General features: G+C 30.9%; 1 protein-coding gene across 4 annotated transcripts; it reads left to right on the top strand.

Annotated features, from left to right (window-relative positions):
* Nucleotides 1-1969: 1969 nt before the first annotated feature.
* LOC126699771 (probable trehalose-phosphate phosphatase 2) lies at nucleotides 1970-15072 on the top strand. Of its 4 annotated transcripts, XM_050397737.1 has the most exons (12): nucleotides 1970-2141; nucleotides 4590-4636; nucleotides 11325-11393; nucleotides 11676-11822; nucleotides 11998-12138; nucleotides 12348-12419; nucleotides 12525-12650; nucleotides 12923-12976; nucleotides 13276-13377; nucleotides 13864-13941; nucleotides 14029-14172; nucleotides 14680-15072. In XM_050397737.1, exons 4-12 carry the CDS (start codon nucleotides 11679-11681, stop codon nucleotides 14872-14874), a joined length of 1056 nt encoding a protein of 351 aa, XP_050253694.1. In that variant the 5' UTR covers nucleotides 1970-2141; nucleotides 4590-4636; nucleotides 11325-11393; nucleotides 11676-11678; the 3' UTR covers nucleotides 14875-15072. The 4 variants fall into 4 exon arrangements, with proteins under 4 accessions (XP_050253694.1, XP_050253695.1, XP_050253697.1 ...); XM_050397738.1 differs by lacking the exon at nucleotides 4590-4636; XM_050397740.1 differs by lacking the exons at nucleotides 1970-2141; nucleotides 4590-4636 and adding an exon at nucleotides 10949-11017.
* Nucleotides 15073-15275: the final 203 nt, after the last annotated feature.

Below are 15275 nucleotides of genomic sequence, written 5' to 3' on the forward strand. Positions count from 1 at the left end.
GCTTAACAAAATATAAATCTAAGGGCTGTTGAAAAAGGTTTTTTTTTTTTTTTTTTTTTTTTTTTTTGGTTAGGTTCATTTTTAAAGCCATTTCCACTGGCACACAGGTACATAGCCACAGGCCACAGGCCATGTTACACGACCGCTTAGATCTATTTTAGTCATTTCAATTATCTCCAGCAAATTTTGTCTCCACACACACAACAAATTATTTGTAGTAGGTTATAATTAATATAATATCATTTTTATATTCAATAATTATTAACATCAAATGATAAAGTCTCTTGTTCTCAAACAAAAAAAAACCCGAAATTCGAATATTTCCTAGATCAAAAAAATCAATAAGTATCTTATTCTAATGATTAAGAACAATAATATATATATATATATAGATTAAAGTCAAAACTGAAAAAAAATCCAATTGGATTCTAAATTGGATTCCAATTGTGTCTAATTTTGCACTATGCGTCCTATCTAAGCTTTTTTTTTTTTTTTTTTTTTTTTTGTGTGAGTTAATGTTGTGCAAAAGACAAAGAGTCTAATCTATATATAAGTAATGTTACCGACACAAATTATTTTATATCATTTTTACAAATTGCTAATGCGATTTTAGCATTTTCTAAATAATTATTGGTAAATAAAAATGTGATGTTAGTGGTAAGCCTATAATAACCACATTAATAGTCTGTAAAAATATTTTAAAATAATTTGTGTCTGTAGCATATCTCTCTCTCTCTCTCTCTCTCTCTCTCTATATATATATATATATATATAATTAAAGTCAAATCTTAGAGAAAATTCAATTAGAATTCAATTGTGAGCTAATTTTGTGCCATGTGTCCATTTCATTTTTTTTTTTAATTTTTGTGCCAAGTGAGTTAATGAGTGCAAAATACTAAGAGTCTAATATTAATGAACTACAAAATTAAAAAAAAAAATCTCATATACCCAATAAAAATCACCACACAATAAAGATTACCATACGTTCTATCTTATTGAAAATTAGAAAAAAAATTTATCATAAGTAGTATTAAATTTAGGTAAGAATTTTAACATGTAACTAATTACATTTAATTTTTTTTTAAATAATTTAATTAATTATTTATATTTTTACTGAGTTTAATTTTAAATGTATCCATGCGTATGCATGTGTTATATGCTATTTTTTTTTTTAAATTAACTAACTATTTATATTTTTATGATAAAAATTGTGTTTAATTTTAAATGCATCCATACTTATGCATGGTTATATGCTAGTATGTATGTATGTATGTATATATAAGTTAAATTTTTTTTTTTTTTTTTGGTTCTAAATGAGTTAATGTTATGCAAAAAACGAGGAATATAATATAAATAAATCATAAAAACCCAATAAAAAAAAAGTAAACTCATGTGTATATCTATAAAAAAAAAAAAAAAAAGAGAGTAAAATTCATGTATATATCTATGACTTAAAAAATGTGTAACTCTTACACTAGGTATAATATGAACCCATATATGTGTATAATTATGATTATTTTTAATTATATTGTACATATGTACGGGTTATACATTGGTTATTATAGAGCAAACGCCGTAGATTAAAATTTTATCGTATTTATAAAAAAAAATTATTAACATCAATTTTATTCTACACAAATTACAATTTCTTTAAAAAATAATTCCATAATTACAATTATGGGAGGAAGAATCTAAATCCCAAATCTCCTAAAAAAGGAGGAGTTAATTACAAAATCATTTGATGATCACAAATTACAACTTATTGCCTCAATAATTGAAAAAAATTTATGAAATTTGTTAGGTAATTAGACTTATTGAATTTCAAATATGGTAAAAAGCTTAGAGGATCTTTTAATGCAATGAGATGCATGGCTTCATTGTGCATGTGGCACCTGGCCAACTTCCAATACATATCTAAAGTTCTAAACCCCTCACTTTCTTGCCTCTATAAATAAACCCCCTGACCTCTCTCGGTCACCATTTATATCTCCACAACCTTTACATTCACCACTCAAAACTTTTTCCTGCACACACAAAGCTCTCTCTTTTGTTCCCAAAAGCTTCCCTAACTCATTTATTTTCCTTCTCAAGCACTGGGCAAAGCAATCAAGAATATTTCATATCAAGTTGCATCTAATTTGGTGAGTTCCTTTTTTATTTTCATTGCAATCTTTTGTTCTCTTAATTCTTTTTATGTTAGAACTTTTTTTGGAGCTTTTAGGCAGAGAATACTGTGTTTATGATAATACCCACTTTGAAAATTATCATTTTGTTTGTTCTCTTTCATGTTTCACAGTCATTCATGCATGCCTTTTTGACTCACCTAGCTAGCTAGAAACTGTGTTGAAGATGTTAAAGTTTTGGTTTATTTGCTATTTATAGAATCTACTTTAAAATGTGCGTTTCTAATAACTGACGAAATCGGCGGACAAGTTCTTCCATTCACGTCTCTCTTTCTTAAACTGCCATAGTTTTCTTTTTTTGAACTTCGGTAAGAATATTTGAGAAGATAATACCATGTTATTGTACTTTAGGACTACCTAATAATTACTAATTTTCATTTTTTGGGGCGAAGGAATAGAAAAAGGTTGTCGGAAGATCTGTTTATGAATTGCTGTATCTTTTCACGCGAGATTAAGTGCGTGATACAATATCCATGGTCATGACCCTACTCTCTGTTTGGTTGCATAGAAAGGGCAGAGGGAAGAAAAAAAGAAAGAAGAAATGGTAGGATGGTGTAATTGTTTTGATATGTTTGATAACTTCTCTAATTTAAAATTTCTTAAAATAATTTCACGATAATAAACTTTAGCATTAAGCTCACTAAAACCCGCTTATAACTTTATAAAATCTTATTCTATATGAAAAGAGAATAAAAAATTATAGAGATTTAACTCTTACGGTTTTGTAGGTTCTAACTATTGGTAAAATTTCTTATAATCGAATAAGAAACTCTAGTTTGAATTTCACCTACCTTAAACCAATTAGTATATCGATGATAAGATGGGCTACCTCTCTCTATACCTTCTGTGTCTTTTCTCTTTCCCTCTTGCCAAACAAAACAAAGGAGAGTCCTCTGTCTCTGGTCAATTCCCTTGAGGTGGGTTTTTGAATAGTCTTTTCGGTTATTGAGTGGTCTTTTTCTATGTCTGTTTTTGAAGTTATGGTTAACGACCGAACACGTGCCTCTTCTTAGGGCCCATAAGTTGATTGGGCGAGAGGGCCAGTTGAGCCCACCGTACGTACAATATAGTATAAGCCCGTGATTTCAGTCAAAGACCTTGGGCCCAGATTTCATCACACAGCCAAGAAGCTGTCATCTGTGGGAACTGGGAAGTGCCACGAATTAGATTCTAGGGTCCACCAAATTCCTTGGTAATTTTTTTTTTGTGTGTTAAGAGAGGATTTAATTTAGGGATACAAATTTTGTGACAAAAGTTGTATTAAGAGTGTGAAAATATTTTTTGAAACAAATTTTAGTTCTACAAACTAAGTTACAACTTTGCCTCACAATTATGTACATGACAGATTGTGAGTAGTGGAGAAAAATTTGTGAGTTTATATGAAAGTGATAGGTAGCCAATAACAATATGTTATATAGGATAGTTGCGACAAAAGCTGTCTAAGTCTATGGATCTAAAATTTCTATTTCTGACATAAGCACCCCACCTTGGAAGGTCACATTCCAGTTAAGGACTGCACTGGTACCTGAAAAGGGGTTAAAGGCTTAAAGCATATTGGAGCAGTATTATACTTGGGGAGTTGTTTGGTGGCAATGGAAAATTTTAGCACATGCATTTTCCTAGGCTGGCATTTTGCTAACTTCTTTGTTTTTAAAAGAGGCATTTACTAACTTTAGACATATATATATATATATATATATATATATATTTTAATGGAAATTTCAGACTTTTCTTTTCCATCATGAAGCACATGTAATGACACGGGCAAAGAGGAAAGTGCTAGCCAATAGCCACGTATGTTTTGTTTACATCAAAATTTAATTGGTATTTTAGTCTAATAATAAAAAAATATTCATTATAGAATGAATGCTATATATTTGAAATATTATTTTATTTATATATATAAAAAATAAAGTATATGAAAAAATGGACCGTTTGAAATCAAAACACCTAATAGGTTAAGGTAAATTCCTTCAAATCGATTTCGATAAAACCTTATCCTTCTTTATAAGCTTCTTAACAGATTGCTTATATGATAAACAAGCAAACGTTTAAGTTTAGCTCTTATAACAATAATATTCAATTAATCAATCCCAATCTTGAAAATAATGATAAACAAGAAAAGGATTGCTTGTATGATCTGTTGGTTTTATCTTAATGGAGTGGAAAATTACCAAACTTTATTGAATATTATGTTGCTTTTTTTTGCTATTACTACCATAGCCATACATGTTTAAAGACTATAAGCTAATTTCTCATAATTTGATTGACATAATTATCACATTGGTTTGGATCAAAACTCTCTCATAAAAAATTACTTATTTTAAAAGTACTTATAGCATCATAACCTCCTAATCACTAATCAGCGGCTCTAAATCCGGTTTTCAAAATCAAAATCATTACCAGGTGGTGGTCACTATTTTTTTGAACTAAGAGACAAGCATATATACCAGGTATTGTACCTTATTCAAGCTTTCTTTTTTGTTCGCATATAATATTAAAATATTCAATGTTAGACTTTGCTTGGTCCATAATCAATTTCCACTTCATAGTTAGGTGTGAGTGAACACAAGAAGAATTAGTATAAAAAATTTTCATAACCCCACAAAAAAGTGACCAAAAAACAAAAGACAGGCATTGATCACCCTTTTGAATTATTAAATTAATAAGTAATGACTTAATACTTCCATAAACGTAATATTATTATTTAGATAGTCTTTCCTACGAATATTCAACATCACTTCCAGGTGGTTTCTTTGAAGTTGAACTGACACTTCGTCCTTTGTGTCCTGTATGGTTCTTGGGGCTATGAGACTAGTTTTAAGGCCATAAATTATTTCATAATTTTTTTATTATAATTTTGACGATGAACGTTGTGAATAGTTAATTATCATTTATACATTAACTCATTATTTTTTCTTCATTAATCATAATCTCTCATGTTACAATTGTGATAAAAAATGGTGACAAATTTTGTGGATCTTAATTTTTGGGGCTTTTCTTATGAGTCTAAAACAGTGTCTAGACGTTTCCACCAAGGTAAACCCCTAGATGTCCAAAGCTTTTGGATTAGCCATGTACCTCATTGACACGTGATTTGTGTCTTTTGTACTTTGTCTGCTAATTAAAACCTTTTTAATTGTCCAACAAGCCTTTAACTTTTAGCACTTTCGGTTTCAAAGTCAGGGTTACACTTTAACTTTTATTATTAGTTGGTTTAGATGGCAGTTGACAGTTGGATTTGTACGTGTTTTTCTGATACGTGTCACGTGTGGTGTGGGCTTTTCTGGGTTTCTGTCTGCCTTGGCTTTGTCCTTTGTGTTTTGCTTTTGCGTTTTCTTCGTTGCTTTTTTAATTGAACAGGAGTTTGGTTTGTTGAACTTGTTTTGCGCCGTGTTTGGTTGTGTTGTTTGTGTTGTCAGTTCTTGATGTTTAAACAATGTAACACGTATTTTCACAACATATTTTTATTTACATGTGTTTTCACGACACTTAAATAACGTTATTAAAATAATATTACCAAATGGGCCTAAGATTAGTTTAGAAAAGTTTTCATGAGGAATTGAAAAAATTATCAAAAAGATTAATTACTTTTTTTTTTATAAAAAAAATTTCTAAAATAATTTACTAATGTATTCCCTAAGGCACACATTAATAAATTCATATATATATATATATATATATATATAAAGTAGAGAACCGTGTGCCTTGAAATTTCTTGATTCTTTCTCTTTCTTTCCAACCAATCTTTGGTTTCCTTCTAAACAATTGGAACTTCTTAATGGAAATATTAAAGAAGTCATAAGTGATTCATGGTGAAAATGGCAATAGCAAACCCAAAAAACGCACACACATGTATATATAGAACTATTTTATACAACTTTAATCTGTACTTTTAAGAATATAATTACCTCCTATAGCACCAGACATTTGGTCCAAGTGTTACCTCCCTAGCCTAGGTACTAAGTTGAAGAGGGGAGGGTGTTGGGGTAGCAGTAAAATCATTTCTAACCGGTGCATATATAAAGAATATAAAATAGAGTGCAATAGATCAGAGCACTTAAACTTGGAGCAGCGAGCTGTACATTCAGACCTGCCTACAGAAACAACTCACCATACAAAACTATTAGCTACACCTACACTACAAACAAACATTACACACTAAAAACCGACTATAATTCAACAAAGGCTAAGATAGCACTACAGCTCTGTAGGTTTTTTCTTTAAAATAGTCACCCTCAATTCTCCATTTTTTTATCTCATTCTTAATGCCTTTTGCCATCTGGTCTTCAGTCAATAGAGAGTTTTAACAAAACTGACATTGTTTCTTTGTCTCCATAAATGATACACACCAGCAGCAATTAATTAACATTTTAATTTTTATCCACTCTAGATCAAACACAATTCCCTCCTAGCTGTTGACCACAATTGATTACCTCATGCCAGTGGACACTCACTGCTGAAGACAATCCTATTGTTAAATTACCTACCTCTTGCTTTGATATTATGTTAAATTACCAATTGTCCCGAAAGTTTAAACTATTGTGATATGGTAAATTTAATTATTTAACCACATAATTCTAACACCCATATATACCACTCTCTTCCAGATCCCACCAGAGAATGAACATTCAAAGAATAAATTCTCTTGTTTCACACTGATTCTACAGAAAACACACAATCACCCTGCCAGCCTCATTTTGTTAATATGACACAAGTAGAGAGTCTATCTTGTATGGCTAATTAAAAAAAAGAAAGCATGCTTAGGCATAATAGCTGCATCCCAGACCAACCTGTACCAATTTACCTCAGCACACATATATCTAATAGCTTCCTAGGCAGATTTACAAGAAAAACAACCATTGGCTGTGGGGACCCAAACCAAGGTGTCTTCCTCACAAGTCTGAACAAGCTTGCAATCTTGATGCAAAATCATTTGATCAAGAGTTCTAAGCAGAAGGATAACTACCTGCCGCGAAATAGCCTGAACATCAAATTTAAAGTTAAGCACCCCTGAAGGATGCCAATTGTCATACCAAAGATGAATTTTGCTACTATCACCAACCTTTATTTGTAAAAACCTATTACAGGTCCCTGAGTTTCAGAATTTGGCTGCAACTCCAGGACAATTCTGGGGTATTTTAACCTCCCAGGGGTTTTTCCCTTTTAGGAGGTATTTATGAACCCAAGCCACCCATAAAGATCCTGCTTGAATTAGTAAATTCCAGATATGACTTGTGACTGTAGATCTATTCCAGTCTGTGATTCTTTTTAACCCCAAACCTCCTTCAGATTTAGGCAAGCAAACTTGTTTCCAAGAAACCTTGGCCTTATGAACAGCTTGATTAAAACCACTCCACAAGTATGAATTAAAGAGCTTTTTCAATATCCTTAACTACCTTTACAGAGAGAATAAAGGAACTTGTCCAATAAACCTGAATCCTAAACAACACAGATTGAATAAGCTGGACTCAACCTATAAAATTTTCTATAATTTAAAGATGAAAAAGTTCTTAATCTCTAATTACCTTAATATGTGATAAGCATAGAGATTATAGGGAAATATGTAATTATTTTTTTATGAGGAAAATATGTAATCTAATGATAAGTTTGTCAGACAAATTTTATTATTGATTTCATATTGACAAAAATCATATTAGATGGAACTTGAACCTAACTCACATTTTAATAGTTTAATATTTATTTTCATACTTTTTAGATGCGTCAAGAGCCACTCAATGGCATAATCTACTTCTCCCATAAAAGAGAATTTGGATTCAAATTCATTCTAAGGGGGAAAAACTTTCTTAGATGCATGCACCCGATATAATTAAAAAAAAAAAAGTTGGGTTAATTTTGGAAGTAATATTTAGTTTTTATCACATGCCACATTCTGTTCTCCCATAACAGAGAACCTAAATTCAAATCTCTTATGAAGAAAAGACAAAAAAAAACTTTTTTAGATGCATGCACCCCATATAATTAAAAATTATTTTGGTCAATTTTGGAGGTAGTAATATTTTAGTTTTTATTACATATCATGTCCTAAATTTCATTAAAATAATGTTAATGCTCTTGTTATCTTTTTCCACAAACAATTTTTTCTTTATTTAGTGAGGGCTTAATTTGTCTCCATGAAAGTCTTTCCTTGAAATTAGACAATCTCTCTCTCTCTCTCTCTCTCTCTCTCTCTCTCTCTCTCATGTTAATGTCCCTCAAATGAAAAAACTCTTTGTAGTTATTATATTAAATTTACATTGTCCAATGGCAGTTAAAGGTTGGATCTTAGTGTGATAATAAGTATTTTCCCCCAAAATTGACATATTGTGGGTTTGAGCATGAGAATTAGTGTCTTAAATGTTAAAGATGCTTATTAATAACTTCTCTCATATTGTCTTGTTAAAGATATTGGGTTTTATGTTTATTGTGTATTGGCCCAAGGAATCCAATGATGTAATAAACCCGTCCACATCTAACCCTAGACACTATTGCTACTCTATAAACCCTAATAAGGTCATTGCAATACACGCCCTATTATGCTTGAGCAACATATTCATGTACTGATCCTTTCACAAAATTAGAAAACCTTGGAGTCCTCAATGTTGAAATTGTCCTTGCTTGTCATGTAAACTAGCTCCATTGTTCATGGTTTTCAAGATTTTAAACCTTGTTCCTCATGCATATGTTTACTGTTATTCCCATGAACCCCCACTAGTCAATTTCTAGCTCCATTGTTCATGATTTTCTAGATTTTAAACTTTGTTCCTGCTTTGTTCCTCATACATATGTTTACTGTTATTCCCATGAGCCTCCACTAGTCAATTTAAAATTTAATCTATTTAGTTAGTGCCCTTTAATCAGTCAAGTGGGGAGTGATAATGAGAGAAATATTGATTAGGCTATGTTTATACAATTCATTAAATTCTAATTCAGTTGGCGGAAGGAGTTAGATTGAGGCATGGTGGTACTTAGTGTGGAGACAAACAAATCTACCATTCATTGTATATTAAGTTACTTCGATGTTAACTGAGAGCCTAAGACTCTTTTCACACTAGCAAATGTCATTGTCATCTGAATCAGCCTGATTGGAACCTTACTGTGAGACAAAACCTTTCAGTTGTCTGAAGTGTATAAAGTCAAGTCATAGGGTCTATAAAATTATGGTCAAAAATGAAATTTTCTCCCCTTGTTTTCCTACTGTTTCTGTGTGTTGCTCTTTTTAAAAATGTTATATTTGGAGAAGGACCTTTCTTTAACTCTATGATTCTAACGGAGCCCACTGAAACTAGTTATAATACATGTCACTTTATATATGGTTGGTTGCACTGAAATTGGCTTAAAGAGATTACTCCCCTAATAAATTAATTTGTGATTGGTTCTATTAAAAGAAATATTAGTAGTGGATTTATTTGAAAATAGTATTACTTTAATCACTATTTGTTATGTCAGTGATTGTGATAAATTTTGTCAAAATAGTTGTGTTTTTAGATTTATTATTATTCCCTTACCAAAAGAAAAGAAAAGAAAAAAAAAAAAAAAGCTTAAATTTAGGTGAAAACGACCTTGATTTAAAAAAAAAAAAAAACTTGTGATAGTATAGTACTTTTTTTTTTTTTTTTTTGAGAAACGAAAAAGGGAACTCGTGTGTGGCAATCATTGTTCCACATCCCATGGTACATTTGGGTAAGCCCATGGATACTTTGTTAAACTAATTCATGATATTCAATTAATTCTTACAACCACGTGTAATGGTATACCACCAACCTCCATTGAAATCTTAGCTTGAATATTTTCCTTACATGAGAGAGGGATTAAAATAAAATGTTTAAGAGAAGATTAGAGATTATTCTAAGCATGAATTATATTAGTATGTGAAAAGAGAATAATTTAAGTTTTTCTAATAGAGGTTGATTAACCAACTTATCGTAATTAGTTTTTATAAGGATGGGTAGAAGATTGAAGTTCAATTCTTAAGGGGTAAGATTTTTGTCTAGAGTATTGGACAAGACAGTAAAACCAACACGTGAATATTTTTAAACATGTGTCGTGTTGTGTCTATGTCACATTTAATGAGTATCAGATACAAGTCAATCTAATTATTAAGAATGACCTGGTGAAACAATAGAGGCATTATAACACATGGAACATGCATGCAGAATTAGATTGATGAGACTTTTTAGTTTTTGTTATTAATTATACTCGACAATGAAATTAAAAAAAAAAAAAATTTCTAGCTATTTCCTGGTTAGTTATAATGAGAATGATAAGAAAAAGAAGGAGTAAGTTTCGTATATACTCTATGGGTTTTGAATTCATTGCTCAATTTTACTAGACTAGCGTTATTTGAAACAAAGCTTACCCAAATAGTGGAAAACATATATAATTGTTAATTTGGCTAGTTTATTTTTACTTAAAATATAAATTGAGTAAAAAATATAATTATATCAAATAAATGAAGTTAAAAAAAAATTGTATTAATTAATTAAACCAAGCTGTGCCAGATAAAACCACACATGCAATAGTGACATATTGAAAGCACAATTGTGTGGTTATTAAACTCTGATAAGTAAATTGTAATTATCTCCCATTCCCATCAGGGTAGTACTATTAATGATTAATATGATCCAAGTTTAACCAAAAAGAAACAAGAAAAAAAAAAGCATCAAGTGCGGGAACATCAAGTTGATCGATAGTAATGCGCACCATCTCATACTGTGGGCCAATAAGATCTAATACAAATGGAAACGATGCCTATAAAAACAGCATGCGAGCTACACTCCAACTCGCTAAGCTTCAGTTCTATCATCTGGGTCATCATCAATCTTTCATATAAGGTTCTCATAGTATGGTATAGTAGCTAGAGATCATTGGCCATTTGAGTTGCCCTATGCTCATGACTAATAATCACTAACAAACCCCATTTAGTATTTCTTTTAGTTCTTTGATTTATTTATTTTTATTTTTCTGGTTTTGGACTTGCATTTTGCTTATTTGAAAATGGATTTAGTGTTTAACCTTTCTCCTTTTTCTTAGTTCTTTGATCTTTTGTTTTGGACTTGCATTTTGCTTATTTGAAAAGTTGATGATGGTTTTCCTTTTCCCTTTTGAAATTATGTATTAATAATTTGGGTTTTGTTGCAGGATTGGAGGTAATTATTAGTTTACAACATTGACCAAATCAGCCAGCGGTTTTTTTTTTTTGGATTACAGGTACCTATCAAATTCATTCTGGGCTGTATTTTCTCAGATTGGTTAGATGACATAGGCATATATGGATTATGGATTTTTGAGCTTGGGTTTCTGGCTCCTAGACCCGAGGCTTTAATGGGCTTTAATTACATGAACTAACACCCACCAGGGCCACTACATTTTCGGCCTGATTGATTTGCATCAAAAACAAAATTCAACAATTAATATTATAGTTCCTTTTAGTTTCTTCCTTTCAATTTTTCTATTGGTGATGATTAAGAGAAATTTTGGACATTTACACAGGCAATGGGATTGCAAAGATCACCTTCCTATAAACCAAAGGTCCAACCTAAACCTATTCCAGAAACAAAAAATGAAGAGAACAAAGTCAATGGCTATTCTACCACAAATGAAGCTATATTCTTGAATTCAAGTTATAATTCCTGGGTGGTAAGCTTTCAATTGTGTACGTTATTAAAATTTTACTATATACCTGAACTTGGCATAGTTTATATGACCATGAAAGTTGTACTCCCTACACTCAAAAAAGAAGAAGAAAAAAAATCAGTCTTATATTTAAATAATTAATTTGTTTTTGTTTTTTTGGTTGAATACAAAATATTAGGTGGAACACCCTTCTGCACTACGCTCATTTGACCGAATGATGAAAGCCACAAAAGGGAAGAGGATTGTCGTGTTTTTAGATTACGATGGGACCCTCTCTCCTATTGTAAATGATCCTGATCTCGCTATCATGTCTGATGAGGTAAATAACACTGTAAGAATTGAAACATTACAATTTATAAGTCTAATTTTGTACTTCACTCTATGTGACATAGATTTATCTTATCCTTTACCATAATATAAAAATTACAAGACTAATTTTTACTCTTTATCTTATTCTTTACCATAATATAAAAATTACAAGACCAATTTTTTACTATTTATCTTATCCTTTACTATAATTAATAACAGATGCGTAAAGCAGTATGTAAAGTTGCAAAAAAATTTCCAACAGCCATTATTAGTGGAAGGTGCAGAGACAAGGTAATAATCTAATCACTACAAATACTTTAATTGTTTGCTAATCTAATTGTACACTCTTTGAGGTTTCTATAACTGTGTTTTTCTACTTGGATCTCTTTTGCTTAGGTAAAAGATTTTGTTAAGTTGAGTAATGTTTATTATGCTGGGAGCCATGGGATGGATATAATGGCTCCACCAAGAGTAGTTAAGTCCGGTGATGGCAAGAACCATAACATAGCCCCTGACAAAAAGGTCAGTCTGCTTTTCTAATTTTTTTTTTCTTCTTCTTCATATGCATTTCATGATTTTAGAAAGTAATAGGATTCTCAAGGTAACACCATGATTAAAGAAATACTTGGAGTGGTCACATGATAAAGGCCTTTCAACCAACATGTTCAATTTTCTAAAAACTTGTAACATGATATGATGAAAAAATTTCTATATCATTTTCATTTGAATAGTGTTTAATGGAGTAATAATTATTTTCTTATTTCCTTGAATAACATGAATTTCCCATCTTTTAGGGGGGTGAAGTTCTCTTCCAACCTGCTAAGAAATTCATGCCTGCAATTCAAAAGGTTAGCTAACTTTCTATGGTTATTTCTCCTAATCAATGAACCAACTGCAAAGAGGATTAATCACATCTAAGTAGATTTTATGCCATCGGGTCATTTTGTATGCAATATATGTGTGTATATACATGTTTGAGCGTGTCTATATTTTTTGTTACATAGAAATAATTACACACCATCAAATCGTTCAAACTAGTAGTGTATTAGATATTCTGTAAAAAACCATCCCAAGTTTTTTTTTTTTTTTTTTTTCCTTTGCCAGACTCAGTTTCATATATAAGATCAATTTCTTCTGTTCCTGACAGATATACAGAATTTTGGAGGAAAAAACGAAGACAATACAAGGTGCCAGGGTAGAGGATAATAGGTTCTGCATATCTGTACATTATCGGCAAGTGAGAGAAGAGGTGAAGATTCTTGGCTGTTATCCTCATAAATTTATTTTTATTTTTTAAAGATCACATGAATTACCTATTACAAACCTAATTAATGTTTTTGAAGAGCATTGCTCTGTAACAATATTACTTGGGAAAGATAAAATGTAATGATACATAGACAAGTAACTTTCATTTGAATTTCAAGAATCATTTTTCAACGGGTCCATAAAAAGTGAACCTATTATTTTCATCAGGTCTGAGTAAAGACCAAAGGTCTTGATCAAAGGTTTTTTAATTAATTAATTTTATTTTTCATAATGTTACATTATATTTAATAATATAAAAAATTTAAATGAAAGTAGCTTTCTTGTGTACGGTTCTATAATAGCAACGATAACAATGAAGTTATCACCGACTATGATTATCTAATAGTTTAAGAACATTTGATATTGTTGAAGGTTAATCAAAATATATAGTGGGACATTTACAAAATATGGATTATTTTTCCACGTGCAGGATTATGGCATGTTGGAAGAGACGGTCAAGTCTGTAGTTGAGACATACCAAGAATTTCACGTAACTGAGGGTAAAAAGGTAAGAGGGTTAACCTTAAATCATGAATTTTGCCTTGCTTGCCATAGATTTTCTTGTTCTCAATGTGGCATGTAATTTTATTTACAGGTTTTGGAGGTACGACCATCTATTGAATGGAACAAAGGTCATGCATTGGAATATTTACTTGACACTTTAGGCTTTAGCGACTCCAGTACTAATGTCCTCCCATTTTACATTGGGGATGATCGATCTGATGAAGATGCTTTCAAGGTTTCCTACATGATCCCACTTATTATATTTGATTGCATTATTAAGCAGGAAAATGTTGTTCTAAGAACTCAGGAAAAGTTGTATTCAGCTTAAAAACATTTCCTCCTTTTAAAACCATTTTCCTTTGCTTTGAAAGCTATTTTCACCGGTGCCCCAATCACACAGTTGTTCCAAGAGCCTCATTTATTTATTTATTTTTTTGTAATTTTTAATATGATATATAGAAAAGCACTTTGGTGAACATTACTCTTTCCAACTAAAAATTTGTTGGAGAGGGTTTAGCTTGTAGGAACTCAAAAATTTTCTTCAAGAAATATCCATAGTGAAATGCTTTAGAGGAAATGTCACTTCAAAAAAAAAAAAAAAAAAAAAATTAATGGAAGTTTTTGCATATATACACAAAAAAAAAATGTTTCCATAATAATATAATAACTATATAAAAGTTTAAATTAGACTAGATGCAATTACTTGTGGGAACTTAGTTATAGTTCATGTAAATTCTTTCAGGTCATTCGAAGTAGAGGACATGGCTATCCAATTATTGTATCTTCCATTCCGAAGGATACAGGAGCTTTATACTCTCTGTGTGATCCCTCGGAAGTATTAACTTTCTTGAAAAAGCTAGCAGGACGGAGGGAAAAATCTTCTTCTTACAGGACACCTGCTCGATTCAGGGTTAAGGCAATTGAAAATTTGAAATAGCATTTTGGTTTTGTTGATAGAAATTCGAAAAAAAAAAAGGTTCATATATAGATAGATGGAGGACTCCGGAAAATACAAGTTTCACTGTTTTATTTAGTGCTTTGTGAAACAACCAGGTATTGGAGCTTCCACCTTATAAATGACCATCTTATGAAAGAAATGTACTTGCCCTTTGACAAGTGCAAAAATATTGTAAAATCTCTCTCTGTCTCTGTCTCTCTCTCTCATGCTAAGTTGTTTATTACGTTAAAAGAGTATCTTATATTTTGTTGCAAAGTCTTGTTTGACGACATTAAAGTTGAAAAATAAAAAATGCTTGCTTTGTATTTGTAGTAGAAACTATAGAAGAGTAGGTACAAGTATGATCACTTTATTAAATAAGTAGGTAAGTTCTTGATTCT

Source organism: Quercus robur, chromosome 9 (assembly GCF_932294415.1).
Source record: "Quercus robur chromosome 9, dhQueRobu3.1, whole genome shotgun sequence".
Taxonomy (NCBI): Eukaryota; Viridiplantae; Streptophyta; class Magnoliopsida; order Fagales; family Fagaceae; genus Quercus; species Quercus robur.

Coding starts and splice junctions, on each gene's coding strand:
- LOC126699771 (XM_050397737.1), top strand. CDS start 11,679: ATGGGATTGCAAAGATCACCTTCCTATAAACCAAAGGTCCAACCTAAA. Junction 12,420..12,524: donor GTGGAAGGTGCAGAGACAAG/GTAATAATCTAA, acceptor TCTTTTGCTTAG/GTAAAAGATTTTGTTAAGTT. Junction 14,173..14,679: donor CTGATGAAGATGCTTTCAAG/GTTTCCTACATG, acceptor AAATTCTTTCAG/GTCATTCGAAGTAGAGGACA.